This window comes from Alligator mississippiensis, chromosome 2 (assembly GCF_030867095.1).
Source record: "Alligator mississippiensis isolate rAllMis1 chromosome 2, rAllMis1, whole genome shotgun sequence".
Classification (NCBI taxonomy): Eukaryota; Metazoa; Chordata; order Crocodylia; family Alligatoridae; genus Alligator; species Alligator mississippiensis.
The window spans coordinates 3,044,425-3,064,949 of NC_081825.1; the positions used below are offsets into that span (position 1 = coordinate 3,044,425).

At 48.9% G+C, this 20,525-nt stretch overlaps 1 protein-coding gene across 2 annotated transcripts in view; it reads right to left on the reverse strand.

The window, feature by feature from the left end:
* HSPA12B (heat shock protein family A (Hsp70) member 12B) overlaps positions 1-20,525 on the reverse strand; it is a 37,722-nt gene that overhangs the window by 14,313 nt on the left and 2,884 nt on the right. For both annotated transcript variants that reach the window (XM_014600979.3, XM_014600978.3), the window contains exons 2-7: positions 17,360-17,421; positions 10,947-11,047; positions 10,406-10,530; positions 3,788-3,974; positions 2,155-2,259; positions 1,007-1,123 (exon numbers count right to left, since the gene is read on the reverse strand). In XM_014600979.3, coding sequence (XP_014456465.1) covers positions 1,007-1,123; positions 2,155-2,259; positions 3,788-3,974; positions 10,406-10,530; positions 10,947-11,047; positions 17,360-17,402 — 678 coding nt within the window. In that variant the 5' untranslated portion in view covers positions 17,403-17,421. The remainder of the gene's footprint in view (positions 1-1,006; positions 1,124-2,154; positions 2,260-3,787; positions 3,975-10,405; positions 10,531-10,946; positions 11,048-17,359; positions 17,422-20,525) is intronic.

The window sequence follows — 20,525 nt, forward strand, 5'->3', positions numbered from 1 at the left end:
TCCTATTCTGTACGATGTGCAAAATAGTAAGGGGAATCATCGTTGTACACCGCGAGAGTAAAATAAAACCAGAAAGTATCTGTAGCTAGAAAAACCTGATAACATGTACAAACGTCCCTAGCTCCCACCACCCCCCTGGTGCTTCCAGCTGGATGCACCGGAGTCCTTCACCCGCCGCCCCAAACTGCTGCACAGCTCAGCGATGCGCCACTAGCCCTCCCTACGTTCCACCCCAGCAGTGGCTGCATCTCAGCTAGGAGTGCACAGGCCCTGCCTGGAGCGGTGCATTGGCCCACGAGGTGCTCAGAGAGCCACGCTGCCTTCTCAAACACACTAAGCAATGGGCTCCACACGATGCACTGGTCCCTGGGGATCCCTCTGGGAGCACTTGGGCTGGATTGGGCCCTTGGGTCTCTTTCCTTCCCCTCTCTGCTGCACAGCTGGCTTGGAAGGAAAGATTCAAAAGGATTATAATGGCCTGGCCTGCAAATATCTGGGACTTTTGCACCCAGGCTTTGGGCCACTGTAAGCATGACAGTAGAGAAGAAGGTCCACTTCTGGCAGCTGTAGTAGACTATTATCTTCCAGCTAGTCAGGTGATCAGAGACCCCCACTCTCCTGGCTTGTGAACCCCAAGTCCCCCATATTGTGCTGAATGTTACTCTTTGCACTATCAACACAAGCCCCTGCTCGGTGATGGAGAAGGACAAAAGTCCCGACCACCCCTTATCGCAGGTTGCATCCCAGGAAGGAGACAGAGAGATCACCCAGATTAGGGAAAGCACCAGGGATCACACAGGATGATCACAGGGATGCCCTGTGGAGCCAAACAAGGACATTGGGGTAAACTCCCCGACACAGCGGAGGGTGTTGGACTGCCTAGGGAAGCGGGGACTCTCCCTCACTGGAGGGAACAAGGAGAAAACCTACTTGGTCCCTCACAACCCTAGACATCACTGGAAAAACAACCCCGGATATGAGAAGGGAACGGCAAACTGAGACTCACCTTGTAGGCAGCCTCCCTCATGAACTGCTTGGCGGGCTGTTTCCAGATGGCTGGCACCGTGATCACCCAGCGCACGGCTCCCTTCTCCGGCAACGACGGGCACTGGTCCTTGAGCTCCTGTCGGTAAAGGAGCAGGCTCAGACTTTCAGCTCAGGCCATCTCCCCACAAAGACGGCCTGAGCTGCTGGGGTGTTTTGCAGAAGGTGCAAACATGAAAGGATCATCTGCCGCCCCTTAATGGGAAGCATAGAGTCAGCCGAGTGAATATCCCTATGCAGGAGTGGGACTATTGTTTGCATGGTGGACACAGAGCCGGGTTACGGGGTCGGCATGGCTCAGGGGCTGCTGGGAATCTCCCCTTCACATATGGTTTGGAAAGATGGGAGGTTCTCACCCTCTTCTGTCTGCTGCTTCATAAGGACCTCCATGAAATAGGGTGAGTCGTGGGTCATTTAAGTGTAGAAATCACAGATGCCAGATGACGGGGAAGTGGAGATTTTAGCCAGATTCACCAAGGGCTTGGACACAGGCTTGGAGGAAAGGGGCATCCATCACTATTGAACATAGGAATTAGGGATACAGCCTCTGCATCAGACCTGCCTGGACCCTAAGTGCTGGAGGCTGCAAGTGGCAGAGGAACAGGAGGCAAAACCCTTCTCCAGCCAGCCTTATTTCTGCAGTCCTGCTGCCTGTTACCTGCTCCTGGTCACGAAGCTCCTATTTCACAGCCCTGCACGTGGGTTTTAACTCATTCCAATGAAGTCTTTTTTGTTTTTGCTTCAATCTTAAACTGAGTAGCATCTCATCCGTGGCATCTCTCCAGAGTAGATTAGCTGCAGGACTGGGTGGGGTGAGGGAAGCCGACTCCATTGCCTCTTACTGCATACAAACTGCGGGTTTGCATGGAAGCTGCCTCTAGCCAGCAGCAAGACCATGCTGTCAAGCTGGGTATTTTGCATTATCTAGGGCTGAGTCTGGGGCTGTGGCCAGGCCTCTCTCAGTTATTTCTGTCTAAAATGTGAGCAAGGGCAGCGAGACTCCCAGGGGGTGGCAGGGATAGTACTTTAGCCCCAGCTGGCAGGGATCTCAGTGGAGGATTGCCCTGGTTTTGCAAGCCCGGGTGGGGGGTGTAGCGAGGGCAGGCTGACCTGCAGAGCATGCTGCTTGAAAAAGCGCAGCGCGTGTGCAAACACCTCCAGTGCTGCGACCTTCTTCCCATTCACAGCTTCTAGTTCAGTTTTCATGGTCAGGTCCTAGAGAGATGAACAAGGAGACAAACAACTTGAGGTCATCAGAGGCAGGGCATTAGCTGCTTTTCCAGAGGGGAGAGAGATGGGAGTCAGTGGAGCTTCCTCCTACACCCAGAGACCAGGAGGGATGGTCAGACCTGCGGATCAGGGGCCCATTGATCTTCCCCGGGTTCATGGCCTGGGACCTTCTGCTCAAGAAGTCTCCAGTACATGAGCTAAAGAGGAGCCTGAGAGCACTCGAGGGTCTATGACATAGTGGGTGCATCTACACGTGCATGTACTGCTCAGCAAGTTACTGTGCAGTAAGTGTTTTTTAGGCCATCGTCTACACATGCAGCCAGTCAAACGCATTGATACTGTGTGTGGACTGACTCGGGACTAAAGTTAGTCCCGAGTCAGTCCACACACACAGTGTTACTGCACAGTAAGGCATCTACATGTGTGTTACTGCACAGTAACTAATCAAGCGTAAATTTGCTACCTGAATGATGCCGGTATCAAATTTATACTCAAATTGGCATAGTTACTGCACAGTACAGGCATGCACGTGTAGATGTGTGCCCATACGGTGCAGTAATGATTAGTTACTCTGTAGTAACCTAAATTACTGCACAGTAGATGTGCACATGTAGACGCATCCAGTGTAAAGCAATTCCAGCACCAGGGACTGGATGAGATGACCTCTTCCAACCCTCTGATTCCCTCAGTATGGGCCAAAAGGCACATACCCACCAGGGGTTTGGTTACAAGCTCACAGCATCTCTTTTGTTTAGGGAAGGGAGGGACGTTCTCTGAACTCCCTGCTCTGTCCCGTTCCCAATTTTGCCCTCCTGAGCAAATGCACTCCCTGGTTCCCCTATCCAAAGTGCTTGGGATTTACTAAATTGCAAAAATTTGGGCAGACAATTTCATCCTGACACCAAAATGCCATAGAAATACCATTAATTCCTGGTCCCCGTGTTTGGGCCAACTCTGGAGTTGAGTGAATCAGGTTCTAATATTCTGATTTTTTTGAAGGGAGGGAGAATAAGCCAGAGAAAATATTCCCAAACCCTTTCCTCCCCTCTTAGTTTTTAACTGGCTTCAACCCCTTTCTCAGCTTTGCCTAGACTCCACAAATGGTTCACAGCATCGCCCAAAAATTCCTGAAAATTCACAACCCCCCCGCCCCCCATCCAATCACCAACAGAGGCAAAATTGTGAACTTGAAAAAAAAATCAGTGAAATCTCACATGGGGCATCAAAATACTGAAGATTTTGTTGTCTGGCATCTCTACAACAGTGATGGCTCTTGCCAGGGAGGGTACGTGCTCTCCCTGTAAAGCATCTATTGCTGCCACCATCAGAGATGGGCTACTGGTATGGATGGACCAAGCGTGACACTGCTGATGTTCTGGCTATGAAGATGATTTATAGGAAATAATTCCTAATTCACTGCAGCTGACAAGTTGCCCTCTAGCCCATCTCAGCAGCCCCCTGGCCTCCTCTCCTCTGGGACTGCGGGGAAAAGTAGAGAAAACCATCGTCTTACGCTAGTGCTGTGAATCTTCATCTTAAATTTCTCGAAGTAGAGCCATTCCCGGGCTTCCTCTGGGTCAAGGTCATGGTAATAGTCCCTGGCCGTGTATCCAAAACTGTGAAAAGTGCCCTCCGGTGTCAGCAACAAGCTAGTGGGTGTCTTCTGATTGGCCACACCGGGGTCGCCGCCTTCCCACTTCCTGCAAGAAGAAGCCACGGTAGATGTCACTTCCTATCTCATTAAGAGGAGGTGTCGTAGGTGTTGAGAGTTTGCTTTTCAGTTCTAGGAGGAGATGTCCAAGCCAGCCCGAGGCTCATGGAGGGGACTGGCTGGCTCCGGCCATGGGTTCGGGGCATGGGGCGTGTGGCAGAATGCCACCTCTGCCTCTCCCCAAAAACTCTGCTATGTGACAATTTGGTTAACATGGTCCCTGCAGAGGGCAAACATCCCATGAGTGCTTTAGGTAACCCCGAGTTGTAACCTGAGCTGGATACAGTCCTGAGGGAGAGGGAAACCTGCTCGTTCTGCCTATGTGACTGGCATCACATACCTGGGTGGGGGGGTTAAGCTCCCAATTGTTCTGAGCAATGCCAGTCTACCTGGCAACCAGTGATGCATTTCAAATTGGTTGGCTGACAGCCAACAGTTGCTGGCCTCCTTTGGATCAGGTAAATGGGGTCATAAGGGCTATATAAGTGAAGGACAGCCCAGAAGGGGGGCAGTAGCCATGATGAAAAAACTCAGAGAGAGAAGCTGGAGCATCTGCAACTTGCTGTCTCATGATCAATGAACTGCTTGCCTCCAGAGGGAATCTCCACCTGCCTCTGGATGCTATTCATAAGCTACCTGAGCTCTAACTAGATATATAGCTTGCAGTAACTCAGGTGCGTGATCAAAGGCTACCCAGCCACCCTGTTTGCTGTATGGGATTTCTCTGACATTGCTCTACCCTGTACCCTATTCCAAACCTACTCCTTTGGAAGTAGGATCGGAGGCATCACTTGGTTTTGGCTGCTGTTTTGAGCTGTCAACCAGGGGCCATTTCTCACTGTAATTTGCTGAGCCATATAGCTGAGATGGGGTCTTCCCCCAGCAGGCGGGATTTGAACCCAGCCCCTTTGCTCTCAGGAGCAAGTCAAAGACCCAGGTGAGGCCTTCTCCATGGCAGGGCTGAGAGCCTCCGTTGCCTTGTGGAGGAGCTCTAATGGATCCCAGAAATCCCTCCAATCTCACATAAATTAGCCAGGGGACGAAGCCAAGGGATGCCCAGCTCAACCAGAGGGAAGACGGCAGCTGGAGTCAGGGAGAACGGCTGTGTTTGGGGTGTTAGGGGGCTGCTAGGGCACTGCTATAATCCTGCTGGTACTGGAGAGGGGCTGCCAAGCCCCGCCACCCCTGGGAGGAAGGATACGGGTGCTTACTCCTCCCAGAGAGGCGGTGGCAGGAAACGGCATGGCCCCCGCCCTGTCTGCAGTGCCAGCCCGTCCTGTGATTTTTGGTTCTCGTGGTCCTTGCAGAGCTGGGCTTTGCTATCTCCTACCCTCTCCCATGACCAACCTCCACCCTCTCCTGACCGGTGCTTGTCTTCTCACCCTGCACCTTCCCTTCTACTCCAGCTCCTTTCCTTCTGCCTCCCAGCATGCAGACGTCTCCTGAAAAACAGCCTCAGGAAGGTCCCTTAAAGGGAAGTCTGGACCCCATCCAAAGCGCTCCTGAGAATACCCTAAAGAAATACAGCCCCATGCTCTCTGCACGCGCTAAACCCCGACAGGAGGCAGCGAAGCTGGATCAAAAAAGAACATAAGAGCTGCCACGGACTGGGTCAGATTAGGTCCATCTTGCCTTTGAGCATCTCTGTTCAGGGGTGCTCAACTTGCGGCTCACGGGCTTAAATCATTATAGATGGCGAGGCGCTCAGGTCCAAATGGTAGTGGAGCCACCGAAGGACCTATACTACAGCAAAGAGGAGACCCAACGCACTGGCCCTGCTGTCATCTGGCCTGAAATTTGGCTAGGGGTACTTGTCCCTTGCTGGTTCTGCTGGTCTGGTTTCAGCAGTCAACTGGAGGAGGTGTCTATAAACCTGCGGGGAAAGAACGTCTCGGGGTGCCAGCCTCACCCTTTTTGCTCTCAGAAGACGGGCAAAGATGGGAAGGAGAGAAGGGGCAATGCGGCACTGGTGAAGAGATGGGTCCAAGCCATGGGACATGGGCTTGGATCTTGGGCTGAACATGCCAAGGTTAGGAGTCACTAGGTGCATCTACACGTGCCCATTAACTCTGCAGGAACCAAAATTATGGCTCAATACAGGCGTGCACATGGAGACACGTGCCTATATTGCACAGTAAATATGGTGACTTACACCGACTTGAGCGTAAATTCGATACATGCATTATGCAGGTATCAATTTTACATCTGCACAGTAAAACACACGAGACTCAGCAAGGACAAGTACCAAGTCCTGAGCTTGGGGTGGAATAACTGCATGCACGAAATGAATGATTCACAGGGCTGCAGCACTGCAGAGAAAGGTGTGGGAAGATTGGGAAGAGCCCAGCACAGAGCAACCAAAATGATCAGGGGCCTGGGAGGCAAGACCCATGAGCACGGGGTGGAGGAGTTGGGGGACTGAGTCTGGAGGAGAGAAGATGGATGAGGGGATTTGATCACAGGCTACAAATTCCTGCAGGACAACGGCAGAGAGGATGGAGACGGGTTTTTCTCTGTAGCTGCAGGGGACACGACTAGGAGCAATGGTCTCGAGCTGCAGCAGGGGAAACTGAGGCTGGAGATGAGGAGGAACTTTCTGACTCCGAGGGGGGCTGAGTGTGGGAACAGGCACCTGGAGAAGTGGTGGAAACTTGTTCACTTGGCGACTTGTTCACAGAGTGAGATATTCGTTTTGGGGACTTTGTGGAGTTGATCAGGCTGCAATGCGAACGACTTGCGATTCTTCCTTCGATGCTCTGCAAGTGACTTCTCCTCCGAATTGGGATCGCTTATGCTCGGTTTCTATGGAGTGAGTTGGTGTTATACTTTGCCTTGCCATAAGTCCCATGTTTGGGTATGGATGCAGTATTTGGCACGTGCCCGTTTTACTTTATCGATTTAGTTTTGAGCAATTTTTTTTTGGTCCGAGCCCGTTTCTGAGACTCCCCAATTGCTCTAAAGTAACCTAGTAACCTTGTACGCTCAGCACCTGATTGGTGCGTCGAGTTTTATTCCGTTATCTTAAGTTTCATTTTACTATGAATCACTTACTCTGTTAGGTTTCGTTTTTGTGCATTTATATACAGGCTCTTTCAACAATGGCTAATAGGCAACTTATACTTCTTACTATGACAGTTCCCCAAGTTTATTAGGTATTGTGACTATATAGCGGTGAGTGGTATGTCGGTATTGAGTCTTTGTATTTGTTGTTGTTGATGACAGTTTATAAAACACACAATTTTATAGATATTAACAATATAATGATTCCAACTACAGTTATAACAATTTAATGTATTTATTGTTTTGATAAAAGTTTTTTTATTGTATATTATAATGATTGTTTCATACTGTTTATTGTTCTTACTTTTTTGGATATTGTATGTTATTTTTTGTTTTGGTGTTATGCTTTTTATGAAGCTTGAGTTAGGTGCTTTAAATATTGGTGAAGCGTTTTTGTTTTGCAGCTTAATAAAATAATTAGTCATTTCTGTGGATAACATTTGGAGTCGCTTTTGATTTTTGCTGAAGTTGATTTGCGTGAAGTTATAGTTTTTTAGATGTACGTTTTATGAAATACGGTTGTTGATTACTGTTGGGTTTGGTGTGTTTTAACGTGATGCTGCTTGTTATGGAGTGTTTGGTTTTTATTTTAAAAGGTAATTAAACGACTTTGGTTCTACATATTAATTTGTGGGTTTTTTGTGTATAATACATACCTACGTTATATTTTGGGTTTTGTTTTTAAAATGTTGGACTATAACACTTACTATAGGAGGTTTGGTTATAATTTGTGTTTTAGAAGTTATTATAAAAGTGATTAGCTTCATCTTGGGGTAGATTTTTTAAATTTATGTTAAAGTTTTGTCTGACTACTTTTTGTGTTTTATTTTAGACATTATAATTATAATGCTTACATATTCTACTGTGGGTTTTATTTTACGTTTTTATTTCTGTGTACCTTTGTTTTAAGTGTACCTTTGTGTGATTTTACAGGTAATTGGTTGTATATGCTTATTATATTTTTCTTTTAATTTTGTGTATGTAATGTTTAATCCAACCCAGTTTTGGGTTGGATTAAATATAATTACTGTATATTTCTTTGGTTAATTTGATTAAATATTGGTATTACTTGATTATTACATGTAACTTTGGGTTTGTTACCATCTTTTGTATATTTGGCTTTAAGATTTTTTATTACGTTTACCTTGAATGGGTTTGAATTATGTAGTATTATGTAACTTAATTATAGGACTTTATTTTTAAGGGTTTGCTTATTTTGTTGCATTTTGTTTACATTTTTATAAGTCATATTTATGAAGCTTTGCATTTTGGAAGTCATTTGTTGAGTTATGATTATATGATTTTGTGTGAAGTTTAATATGTTTTTAAAATGAGGTTGTATTTGAGCTTGCTACATTAAGTTTTGATTTTTTTTGAGCTTAGTTGGTTTAGATACTTTGCTTGGATTGATTTAGATATGTATAATTCACTTTGAAGATAAGTTTGTATTTTGTTGGGTTGTATTTTGGTTTAGTAAGGTGTTATAACAGTGTGTTACTTGTACGTTTGGGTGGCGATGTTTTTTGTAACAATATGAATGGTAATGAGGTTTTTTTTATATGAATTATTGCTTTACACTAATTGTTAGATTTCCACCTTGGATTATAAGATTGGTTTTGCTGTGTAGTGTTTGAAAGACACTGTATTATTCTAAATTGATTAAACGTTTCATTTGTAAAGAATTTGAATGGGTAAAGAGTTAATTTGACTTTAAATATTCTATTTGTTGGATGTTTTTGGATAAATGTTTAATTGTAGGAGTTTTAATTTGTTTCATTTATTAGGTGACTATTGAGGTTTATTTTTGATGGAGTGTTTTCTTTAATTATTCCTTTGTTATTTAATAATTTGGATGGATTCCATTTCCATCTTCATGGGCTGTTACACCTTGTGGTATGGATTGGTATCTTTAATTTAACTATGTTTGAATTATATTCTGTGGTTACGTTATGGTTTCCACTTGCATTTTTAGAGATGGTGTTGTTTGTTAGCTATGTTTAATTGTGATTAGTGGGGTTTATGTGATTATGGATGTGTACATTTCCTTATGCCATTTAATTGTTTGCTTTTGTTGTTACATCTTTGGTTGTGATTGTTAAGTAGCTTTTGTAAAACAAAATAAAGCTTTGTTTAAGTTGAAAGAATGGTTTAGCTTTGAGGAGTTAACCAACTTTGGTGTACTAGTATTAAACTTTCGTTTTGGGGTATTTTATGGTGGTATGTGTTGGGATTTTTTTAAATTTGGGGGTTTTTTTTACTACTTTTAAATTATTTGTGAGGTATATTTAAATTAGGTTATTGATGCTATATTTGTTGCTCCATTTTCGGGGGATTTTTATTTTCTTTTTAAGTTAGAGTTGTGTGTTTTTTTTCTGCACTTTATGAGTGCTTTTGGGAGGTGCTGACTTTATCTTTTATAGTTGGGTGTTTTTAAATGGAGTTTTATTTGGTTTTTTAGAATGTTAATTTTTTTTTACTACTTTATTTGACTTTGGGTGAGATGGTGTATGAATGTGGAATTGTATTCCATTTTGCTTACACTATTTATTAAGCTCGGTATTAGAGAATGGTGGTCCTTTGTTACTTCTTATTTCCCGAGGTATTTGCTAAACATTATAAATACTAGTTAGGGTGGTTATTACATTTTTTGTTTTAGTGTGATGGAGTGGTTTATGTGTTACTATTTGCATTTTTAAATTTATGACTACGAGGCTATATGGGAAGTTTCTAGTTGCCGTTAAAGGTTCCATTAAATTAATTTGCTATGTTTGTTTTGGCTGAAAATAATTACTAGTTAAATAGTTATATGTATATTTAATTTTTGGTGTCATTTTAACTTGATTACATGGTTTGTAGCTCTGTTGACTCTCTTTCCTTTGTTGATAATTTTTTAATGATGTTTTGAATTTATATGTAGTAATGTGTTCCTTCTTAAGTGGATTTTAATGTCCCCATTTCTTGTGGAGCTATTTTAAATATTTTGTGTTATTAATATTCCCCTCTCCTTTTTTTATTTCTAGAGACTTTTTTTCCTTTATAATTGTTACTTTTTTTCCCTTCCTGACAAACACTTGTAATTTTGTATTTAAGTTAGTGTGCATGCTAGGTGTTCTTGGTTGATGGCTATTTACATGTTGCGTAAAAGTAGGTTGGTGATATAATTTTAATATATTCAACACCACGATGGAGAGAAGAGGGACCATCCATCACAGCAAGGTCAAGCACATGGGTAGACGCACCCCTCTGCCTCTCATCAACCCCAGTCCTCCGCGACGTTTTACATGAAAATCTACCCAAAGCATTGGAAGGAGCCAGACCTCCACCCTTGGCACCCCCTACCCATGGCCCTTGGTGGGCTACCTCATCATGTGGATGGCCTCGGGGTCGTTGGAGAAGCTGAAGGCATAGCCGCTGGAGGTCGTGCCAAAGTCGATGGCCACCACCACGGTGAAGGATGTGGGCCTCTGCGTCCGAGCTTCGTTCCTCTGCACACAAAGCAAGAGGGTTGGGAACAGCCCCAGCAGCTCTGCCCGGGGTCTGCCTAGCCGGGACCCTGCTCTGATTAGCACCCAGAGGTGCAGGGAAAGAGGCAGGAAACCCCACCGCTCGCCACCCAGGGAGGCTGTGAAGTTTCCTTCTCTGGAGGTACCTGGCAGAGGCTGGATGGGCATCTACCCGCGATGGGGTAGGAGACGCACATCCTGATTTGGGATGGAGGGGTTTGGTGCTGTTGCCATGACTCCCCACCCCTACTCTATGGCCTACCACGTGCCCAAATAAGCCACGTATTGCTTGGGCACCTCGCTAGCTCTGTTCCTATGTCATGAGCCATGGGACATGTCAAGTCATGCCCAATTTGGCAGTGGTGTGGTAGGAGCACTGAAGGCATCTTGTGGCTTACCGGAGACTGGGAGGGCGTGAGGGGCGCGATGCTGCAGCTCTCATTGAGCGTCCCCGGGGAGCTCGGTGGGGATGGCGTACAGGATCTCTCGCCGTTTGTACCTGGGAAGGAGAAGAGCAGAACGGGTCTAACAGCAGCGGAGCCGTTTCCGAGCTATCGCCCCTCGGTCCATCACACGGGCAGGTCTTTTGACTGCTCTGTACCTCAGTCCTCCTGGCTAGACCGGGGGAAAGCAGTACTTGTAACCCACCCTGACCCTCTGCCTTTACAGAGCCAGGATCACTAGGATGGCTGGCATCCAGGCCTGCAGCAAAACAAAAGGCGCACGAAAATGACCCATAAAAGACCATTGTAACTCGCTTGCTCACACCCCTCTGAGAGCTGCAGATGGCAAAACACCAAGCCTTACTACCCAGACCTACTTCCCCCTTCTTGCAGCAGCTAGTTATGGGCAAACAGGATCATTCTGAAATCATTCCAGTTATTTGTGACCTTTCCAGTCTCCAAAAGTCCCCATCAGTCATCAAATATGGGCAGGTTCAGCAGGAACCAGGTTGAGGTCTGATGTCGCTCAACATCTCCAGTCGAGACCCAATGAAATGCCAACCCAAAGCTGATCAACCTTGCAAATGACATCAAGACTGCAAGAGGGGGATGAGTGAAGCAGAGACACCAGTTTCATAGACCCGAGGTAAGCTGGATCCAGGCGGGCAAAATGTGCTTGAATGTGCAAAACCAGGCCTAGAGACCGGAGGACTGTGTCCAGAAAAGCAAGGACTCTGAGAAAGATCTGGGGGGGCAGGGGTGGATCCAGGGAGATGCAGTCCTACCCCTCTTTCATTCCTGCTTTACTCAAACTTTGCCTGGGAGAGGCAGCGGCATTTCTATTCAGGCAGTATTGAGGGCATCACTTGACTTCATGGCTCTTTATTATCTCCCCAATTCCTGCTAATCTCTCTCCACTCGACAGGTGTGAACGACCCTTTTTTCTTTTTAATGGTCTTGCTATTCCACTATTCAGACTATGCTCTCTTCTGCAGTGTTGCCGTCTGTCACTCGTCCCTCCTCACGTCTCTCTCCTATTTCGCAGCCCTGCAGACTGTTTTTAGCTCTAGCTAAAAACCTTCACTCAGGTGTAGCCATATGAATTCAAGTGTAGAAATGACTAACAATAAAGAATTGGAGGCACAGTCAAGATGCTCAACAAGACTAGGATTTGTCTGACTAATGTGAATAAGAGATGTGCATTTAACTTTAGTGACTACAGAATTAATGCAACATTAGTTTGTGAGTATTTTGACCATTTTTTCCCTTAATTTCTGGGTTTTTAAAATTTAATATATAATCTAGCTGGGGCTGGGGCTGGTCCTGCTTGGAGCAGGGGGTTGGATTAGATGTGACCTCCTGAGGTCCCTTCCAGCCCTCATTGTCTGTGATTTGATAATCCAGTGTTAAAAGCACTCTATAGTCTTCCTCAGTTCTTTGCAGAAGAAGAATTGCTCTTTTCTGTAGTTTTTTTGCAGTCAAAATAAAGTGGGAACTAAGAGCTGGCATGTTGCAAGGGGCTCCTTGAATTTAGCCGGGGTGGCTCGAGTGTAGTCAAGTGTACCTTGAGTCCTCAAAGGTTGAGAGCCACTGTCTTAGGAATTACAGCCAACTGACTGACAACGGTGTTGCCCCCGGCTGCCCATGCAATGCCAGAGAGATGCACCTTGCAGACCCCAGCTACGGGCCGCAGGGTCCACTGAGATGGTGCCGGTAACTTAGCTGCATGCAGGATACCAGGATGGAGCACAAGCTGGGAGGGAGATGCCTGCCAGAGCAATGCAATCAGACCAATCCTCCGGCCCCCGGATGGGGGTTAATAGCCTGGGTCCTGCCTCCCTGGCCTGCCTGCCGCAGCCCTCCCGGAGCATGTTTCCAATTAAGAGAGCAAGCTGATCCACCCCCTGAGCGAGCGCTCGCTGATGGACGGGTTCCAGCTGTCTGTGCCGGAGAGCCAGGGGAGGGGGGTGCTGATGGCTAAGGCTGGGCCGGCCTGCAGCCAGCATCCCCCAAGCCCCCCACGCTTGGGCTGGCCCTGAGCCCGGACTGCAGAGCTCACCGCCAGATCTGAACGGCGTCCGCGGAGCTGGGGATGTTGGCTCAGCTGGTTGGAGAGGGAACCACATGCCGAACCGAGCTCTGCAGGGTGGGACGGGGGGAGCTTACAGCCTGGGCCCCTGCTTGACCCCAGCCCCGGCGTCTGCAAACCCAATGGGGGACCCAAAGATGCACCCAGGAAGGACCAGCACCCTGCTCCATGCAACAGGATGCTCCTTCCGAGTGGCTCATCCCATCTGGGTGGGCCAATGCCATTTCCCTTTTTGCCTTGGACCCTCTTTTGCCTGGCTTCACCCAGTGACAGGGATGGGGCGGGGGCACCCTCGAAGACCTGGAGACTGTGACCACTCTCCAAAGTGAGACTGAAATCTGGATGCTTCACAGATCCAGGATTTTGAAAATCCTGGTGGTGTGACGCATCATCTCATACACCACACCACACACATTTTTTTTGCAGTTAAAGAGAAACCAGAAGCTTTACTAATACGCTAGAGGGCTGGTGCTATAGTCTTCAGTTTAAGATCAAAGCAAAAAGAAATACATCGTTCTGTGGCATGTGCACTGATTTGTTATGGTACATATAAAGTTTAAAGCTGCACAACAAACTAGGTAAAAAAGAGTGAAAATAGTCCAAAGATAGTGTGTCATTAGCCCCAGAGGCTTGTTCTGCCTTGGTGCAGGGGGACAAGAGCCCACCAGCCCTGGGCACTTTCTCCCCCAAAAAGCACCGAGACCTACTCATGAGCAGACCTAGGATTTTGGAAAGGGGGTGCTGGTGGCGAGGCACCTCATCCCATATAGCACAACGCACATTTTTTCTCCAGTTAAAGAGAAAACTAGAAGCTTTGCTACTAGGCCAGGCGCCTGGCGTTATCTTATTCAGATTAAGATCAAAGAGAAAATAACCAGAACTACTGGACTGTGCACAAATTTGCTAAAGTATCCATTTAAGGTTAAAAAAACACAACAAACTAAGCAAGGGAGAGTAAAAACAGACCAAAGATATTTTGTCATAGTCCTGTCATCATTATAGTTAAATATCTGTCTCTTATTCAGATTCATAAAACAAAATCTCGTCTTCTTGAGCATCTTGATAATGCATCTAATGCTTCACTCTCAGTCATTTCTACACTTGAGTTCATATGACTACACTTGAGTGAAGGTTTTTAGCTAAAGAGAAAAACAGCCTTTAGGGCTGGGAAAGAGAAGAGGGGTGTTACCAGGAATGGCTAAGAGATAGCAGCATTGCAGAAGAGAGGATAGCTGGAATAAGGGAACATCAAGACCATTAAAAAAGGAGAGAGGGTTGTTCACCCCTGTGGAGGGCAGAGATTAGCAGGAGTCAGGTAAATGACAGTCAGCCACAAAATCAGCATGAACTCCCTCACTGCTGCCTGAATAGAATTGCCCCTACCTCTCCCGTGCAAATGGCTTTAAAGTTTGGGTGAAGTCGGGATCAAACGGGGGTGCCTTCTCCTATAGGGCCAGGATAAGCAGTACTGCCCAGTGGTAGAACAGCCCTGAGATATCTCCCAAGCTCAGTTTGTGCCCCCGGGATAGGCAACGCTCCCTCTCTGTGCCTCAGCTTTCCTCGGTGCGTACCTCAGTGGCCAGGCTTAGCTCGTTAATTAAAGCTGTCAGAAGAGGCTGCAGGTTCCTATGCTATGATCCCGTTCCCACGTACGGGGCTGGATGCAGAGGCCTCTGGGAGGGGATAAACCACCAACACCAGCTGGAAGAGGCGTGGGGCTCTGGGCACCCCTGAGGCTGCCTGGCACAGCTGCGTGCAAGGGGCAGGGAGAGCGGCTGTGTTTGGGGTGAGTGTTGCATCTCCCGGTGTCCGACCCCCATAACAAGGCTGCCTGTGATTGCAGGGGACAGGGCTCGATGGCTCCGCTGGTCCCGTGCTCCATCTTTAGCGCCCCATTTGAATGCCTCGCAATCCCTGACCGACAGCACCCTGCAAAGCAGAGAAGTGGGGGAGCGGACTTCGCAACGGTCCGGAGAAGGGCAGCCAGGAGGGTCAGGGGTCTGGAGCGGCTGCCAGGCCAGGAAAGGCTGAAAAGGCTCAAACTCTTCTATTTGCAGAGGAGAAGGCAAAGGTCTGGCCCTGCTGTTGCTCTTATAACCATGTCCACACCACGGTGAGTCCTGGCAGGGATCCTGCAAGTGTGCCCAGCTTGCCTTGTTCGCCAGCTCAGTGCTGAGCGTCATGCCCATGGAGCAAGCAGCAGCCTGTCTGGCTCCGGCCCCCCCGGGGCAGCTCAACAGAGCTCCTTCGGCATCAGATTTTATCCTTCTCCAAGCACCACGCTTGATCCCCCGCACAGGGCCACTTCCAAGTGATTGTTACCCGACACGACACGGCTTCCTTCCACTGCTAAGTGGGTTTCGCTGTCTCCGATGCTGGGGCATTAATATTGGATTCCCAACAAAAAAGGGAAGACCCTGGGGACTCTTTAACTGGGGTCGAGGAGAACGGGGCCGAGAGGGAAGGAGCCAGCAACGGATTAAGGAACATTTTCATAAACAGCTGCCTCCAGACACCGCAAAACGGCTGTGTTTGGAGTGGCCCCTCTCCAAGCCAAATGTATTGCGAAGTGTTGCAAAGAGTTATGGTAAATACTATGATTGCAGAGCTAAATAATAAATAATGCTGGCTGGGAGGGAGAGGAATGGCAAGGGAAAGGGGAGAAGGGGCTGCAGGAGGTTTGTAACGGAGATTCGCCTGCAAGAGGGAGGGTTGACAAGAGGTCTGGAGGCCGCGTGGAGGTTTGGGCTCCAAGAGGAAGGGAGGTGGCGGAGGGGCTGCAGAGGAGGAGGGAATGGAGAGAAGATGGACCTGCAGGGTGGAGCCGGGCTCTTGGGAGACCAGGGTGGGGGTACTACCTCCCATCCGCCCTCAGCATCATCAGCTGCCTACCGGTCGCATTTCCTGCCCGTCCTTGATGCGACGGACGAGTTTTCATGACTAGGGAGCACTGGAGCAAGCGTCGCTCAGAGCAAAGGGGCTTATCTCCCTTTGCACCTAGGAAGATAACAACCTACTATGCTCTAGCAAAGCGGGGCAGCACTTTTCACTGCAGGTCTCTAGCATGGGACGTGGGTGGCTCCCCTGCTTTCCTTGGGGCAGTGTTGGGTGTGATGTCTGTGCTGTGCTGGATGACTGGCAAAGTTTCCTTCAGAGGAGACCTTATAGGATTGGAGACAGGTCAAGAGGCAGCCTCATTTTCCCAAAGCCCAGAGAAACACCCCGAGCCCAGGCCACAGCGGAGCAGGTGACGGTCTCTTCTGGCTCAGGCTGGCCCAGGGGCTCTCCTGGAAACTTCTGATACAAACAAGCTGGCATTTTCCAGTGGGGAACCATTTCCCTGGAAAACTGGCAGGCAGCTGTGCTCCTGGGGCACACCCAGAGCAGAGCACAGATCTGGGACATTAGCAGGGGGCTGTGGGCAGGGGTGCGGAGGGCAAAATCCCTGCCTTTCTGAGCCAGCAACATCCCTGAGTCCTCAATACCAGGGGCTGGAAAAGGTGGTGCAAGGCGAGTATCCCATTGCCAAGTAGACAGACTGGAAACCCTTCACCGCTCGTAGCATGCCTTCGACTTTTCCCTGCTCCGGCAACTGCACCACGTGCTGAAACCATTGCCTCGGGATGCCTAGCCACCTTGCAGCTCCGATCGATGGGGTTACCACGCGTGGGGGTCTGCCTCTCTTCCTATCACAAAGAAACTCCTTGGTCTCTTATACCCCGGGGCTACGCAGGCCGCATGACGACATTGCATCGCCATGTACCAGCTACGTACCACGTAGCCGCCACGTGGGGTCCTGCGTTCTCTTCCTTCTCTACAGAGCCACGGAAATAACTCTGATTTTTCATATTCACTCATCAAATTTCAAATCATCACGCTGGATACACTTGGATGCTTATCTTGGTGGGATCATTTGACCCCTGCTGACTTCCTGCCCCTGGGGCAGGGGGCTGGACCCGATGATCTTGCGAGGTCCCTTCCAGCCCTAATGTCTATGAAATCTATGGAGGTTAAGAAGATCTCTCTGCTCTTCAGTTCCCTTATTTCCATCCCATTTATTCATCTTTGCCATCGTGCCTGCCATTATTCCTGTAGGAGACCAGGACCCTAGGTATTATTTAAACACAGACCCAAGCCCCCACCCCAGATACCAATCTGAGCATCAGACAGGGAACAAGGGATGGGTACAGGAGAGGACTAATGCTTGCCCCCATCCAGACGCTATATGGCTCTCACTGCTACACTGAGTGTGAGAACATCTGACCCGCCGAAACCTTACCTACACGCAGACTCTGCATGCCGGGGTCCAGCAGCGTCGACATCTTTGCATCACCTTCCTGGCTGTAAATGAAGAACACACAGATAAACCTGGGGTCCCCAAGTGCATCGGGCACTGAGATGCCCTTGAAAAGCACCTGCCAGTTTGTCCCTCATAGTAGATAACAACTCGCCACACCTGCCAGCGGGTGGACTCGCTCCTTCACAGCTCTGTGCTTTGGAGGTGAAAGTCCCATGCTCCAAGCTGATGGGAGCATGGAGGCTGTTGCATTGGCATTAGCCACTGAGGGTTAATCCACGTTTCTCCAAAAGAGCAGAAAATGTCTGGTGGATGGCATGGGAAATCCTGGCACCCTCTGGGTTTGGCCTGGGCGGTCTCTGGTTCTGGAGTGCAAGGGCTCTTAGGACTTGCCTATGCTGGCAGAATTGCAATAGTCGAGTTGCAATAGCTGGAAGAGTTGCAATATTAAAAACAGCAGAGCTGCAAACTCAACCAATGGCCCAATCCATGCTCAGAGGTGGTGTTGGCGGTGCTTACCCTGTCTTGCAAGTTGTGAGTTCAAGACCCGCTCCAGACGTTATCCCAGGTATAAACAGGGCTGGACACTTGCACTGGGGAATCAAAGGCACGTGGATGGGATGGTGACCACGCTGCTCTGGTGAGTGCTGTTGGCCACAGAAAGCCACATGCCTTATCTGTGCTGGCCTCAGTTGTTCTCTGCATTAGTGGGTAGCTCTGCTTATGCCTCCATCACCCTCCTCGGTGGACATGGTCCTTGCGACCGACAGAGGGAACAAGCCAAACCCTCTCACCCCGGTGTCAAAGGGCTTGGGGTACAAAGCTGCCCCTGCAGCTTCCTCCCAAAAAGGGGCTGGACCTGTTTTTGGAGGAAAGGGACCTCAGTAACTATTAAGCCCAGGAGCTAGGGATGCAGCCTCTGCACTAGGGGATGTTCCTAAATGCTGGCTCTGGGACTGTGTCAGGATTTCCAGCGGGCGCGAGCTGTTCAGGAGGTTGCTGCTTCGAGACCCTGGTTTCCTAAAGGACCAGCAGCTTGCACAAACACTTCCAACCTGGCAAACGTCCTGCATAGCATCAGAGCCCGGCCTCAGCTGACAGCAGGAGGTTTCCTGTAAAACCTGGGATGGATTCCCCCATCCCCCCTTGGCTAGTGCAGCGATGCTCAACCAAGGGTGCTGTGAGATGCTTTGAAGGGTGCCGCACAGTGCTGTTCAATACAAGCTCTGCTCGATGTGCAGACACCTACCAAGAGACACCTAGAGATGTCTAACATTATTTTCCCATAGTCAAGAAATGAGTTAAAGCAAAGAGCTGGCATTGGAGATGGGGGAGCTTGAGTCTATTAAGGGGGTTCTTGAATCTAGAGGTTTAAGACCGCCGGGCTAGTGGTTTCAACGTGCCGGACAAGAGCAAAGGAGGGAACGGACCAGAACAGGATACGACCATGACACGAGGAGTAGGGAATTGCTTAGGGCTAAATTGGGAACATCTCAGTGAGGGAGAAAAGCTTTTGTTTCTAGGAAGACAAGCTTCCTTGGGTGAATCTGATGTCTTTTATTAGACCAACCCAAATAGTTGGAAAATTAGAGCCAAGCAAAGGAGTGTCTGTCCGGCCAGGAGGAGGTTGGGATTGTCCATGCATGGATACAACCCCGGACATTTTCCAGATAAAGACCTGGGAGTTTGGTGAGAGAAATCCCACTGCTTTGAGCTGGCGTGCTTGGTTTTCTAAACCAAAAAAAAGCCCTGTTTGTCCTCAGAAATAGTGTTTCAGCTGCAGAACGCGATCACGTGGTGGGGTGGCCGGTAGCAAATGCCGCTTGCACTTCGTGGCCCACTATATGGACCGGCTCATGCCCTTCGTGTGCCTGGCTCACAACCAAGCTCATGGCTCTGTGCAAGCCACAGCACCAAAATGCTGCTGCCTTGAGCTCGGCATGGGTTAATCCCCCCGTAGCCCAGGCGCTGGGAGCAGATAAGGAAAAGGGACCCATGCCCGCACCCCAGTGCTGCTCTGTCGCTGCCCCAGGAGAGAAGAGCCTGTGCTAAAAAAAGGCAGGTGCCCAGCCCTTTCCTAAGCAGATGCATTTCCGCTTCATCCAGCTGCCTTGTAAATACACCCAGGGACGCTGTCGAAGCGGGCCAGGCCAGCAGCTCAGGGCAGCGAAACACCAGCAGGCAAACCTGGGAAGGCCAGACGGGAATTTCCAGCAGGCCGTGGGTGGATGCTGAGCTTCCCAGCAAGCCTTAAGTCTTCCCCAGGGAGACAACAGTTCCCAGAAGTTGCTTGAGTCCCTTCTTGGCTGGGCACATCCACAGCAGCTTATTGTGACCCCACGGCCGTGTTTCCTGGCAGCCACATCCACAGAGGGGGTGCACAGCAATGGGCTGCGGACGGCTGCCCTCCCACCCATGCCTGCTCTTTTGGGATGGACAAGCTCCCAGGGGGCAGGGGGATCACGCCTGCCTGTGCCACTTGCAGAAGGGGCCAACAGAGAGGAGACCAGGGCAGCTGGACATGTCTGGGGGGGCTTGTCTAGTCCCACCCCTACCTGTTTGTTACTCCACACCACTGCTGGACACGGGGGGCAGGTCTATTCAGGTCCCTGTCCTGTGGGATAAGCCCCACCCATGAAAACAAGCCCCACCAACAAAAATAAGCCCCACCCACTTGCTGCCTCTGGATACACCAGTTTTACTTTAATGTGCTGAAAAGACTTTTAAAATGTCAGGAAATCCCGCTCGTGCAAACAGACGTGCAGTTGCAGCGCATGACAGGGCAAATATCGTGGTGTGTACATGTACCCCCAAAGACCAGCAAACAACTGGTAGATAGGTCATCCACTCAGGGCTGCCAGCACTATCTGCTCCCCTTCTTCACTGGTCTCTGCGGCATCTCACTGGGGCTTCTTTTGGTATCAGCAGACCCAGGTTGGGAGGAAAACTACATAGATGTGATCCACCGCCCAAGATAAGTGCTCTCTGAGCTCACCCGTAGCCCCAAAGACAGCCGCTGCTGGACCAGCCTTCAGGCTCCAGGGCTCAGTGTTCCCATTTGCTACAGATTTATGGTCTTTCATGATCCAAGAAACCTGTAATTCCTATATAAACACCTCCTCAGGCAGGGGCTGGTACTAAATCTTGT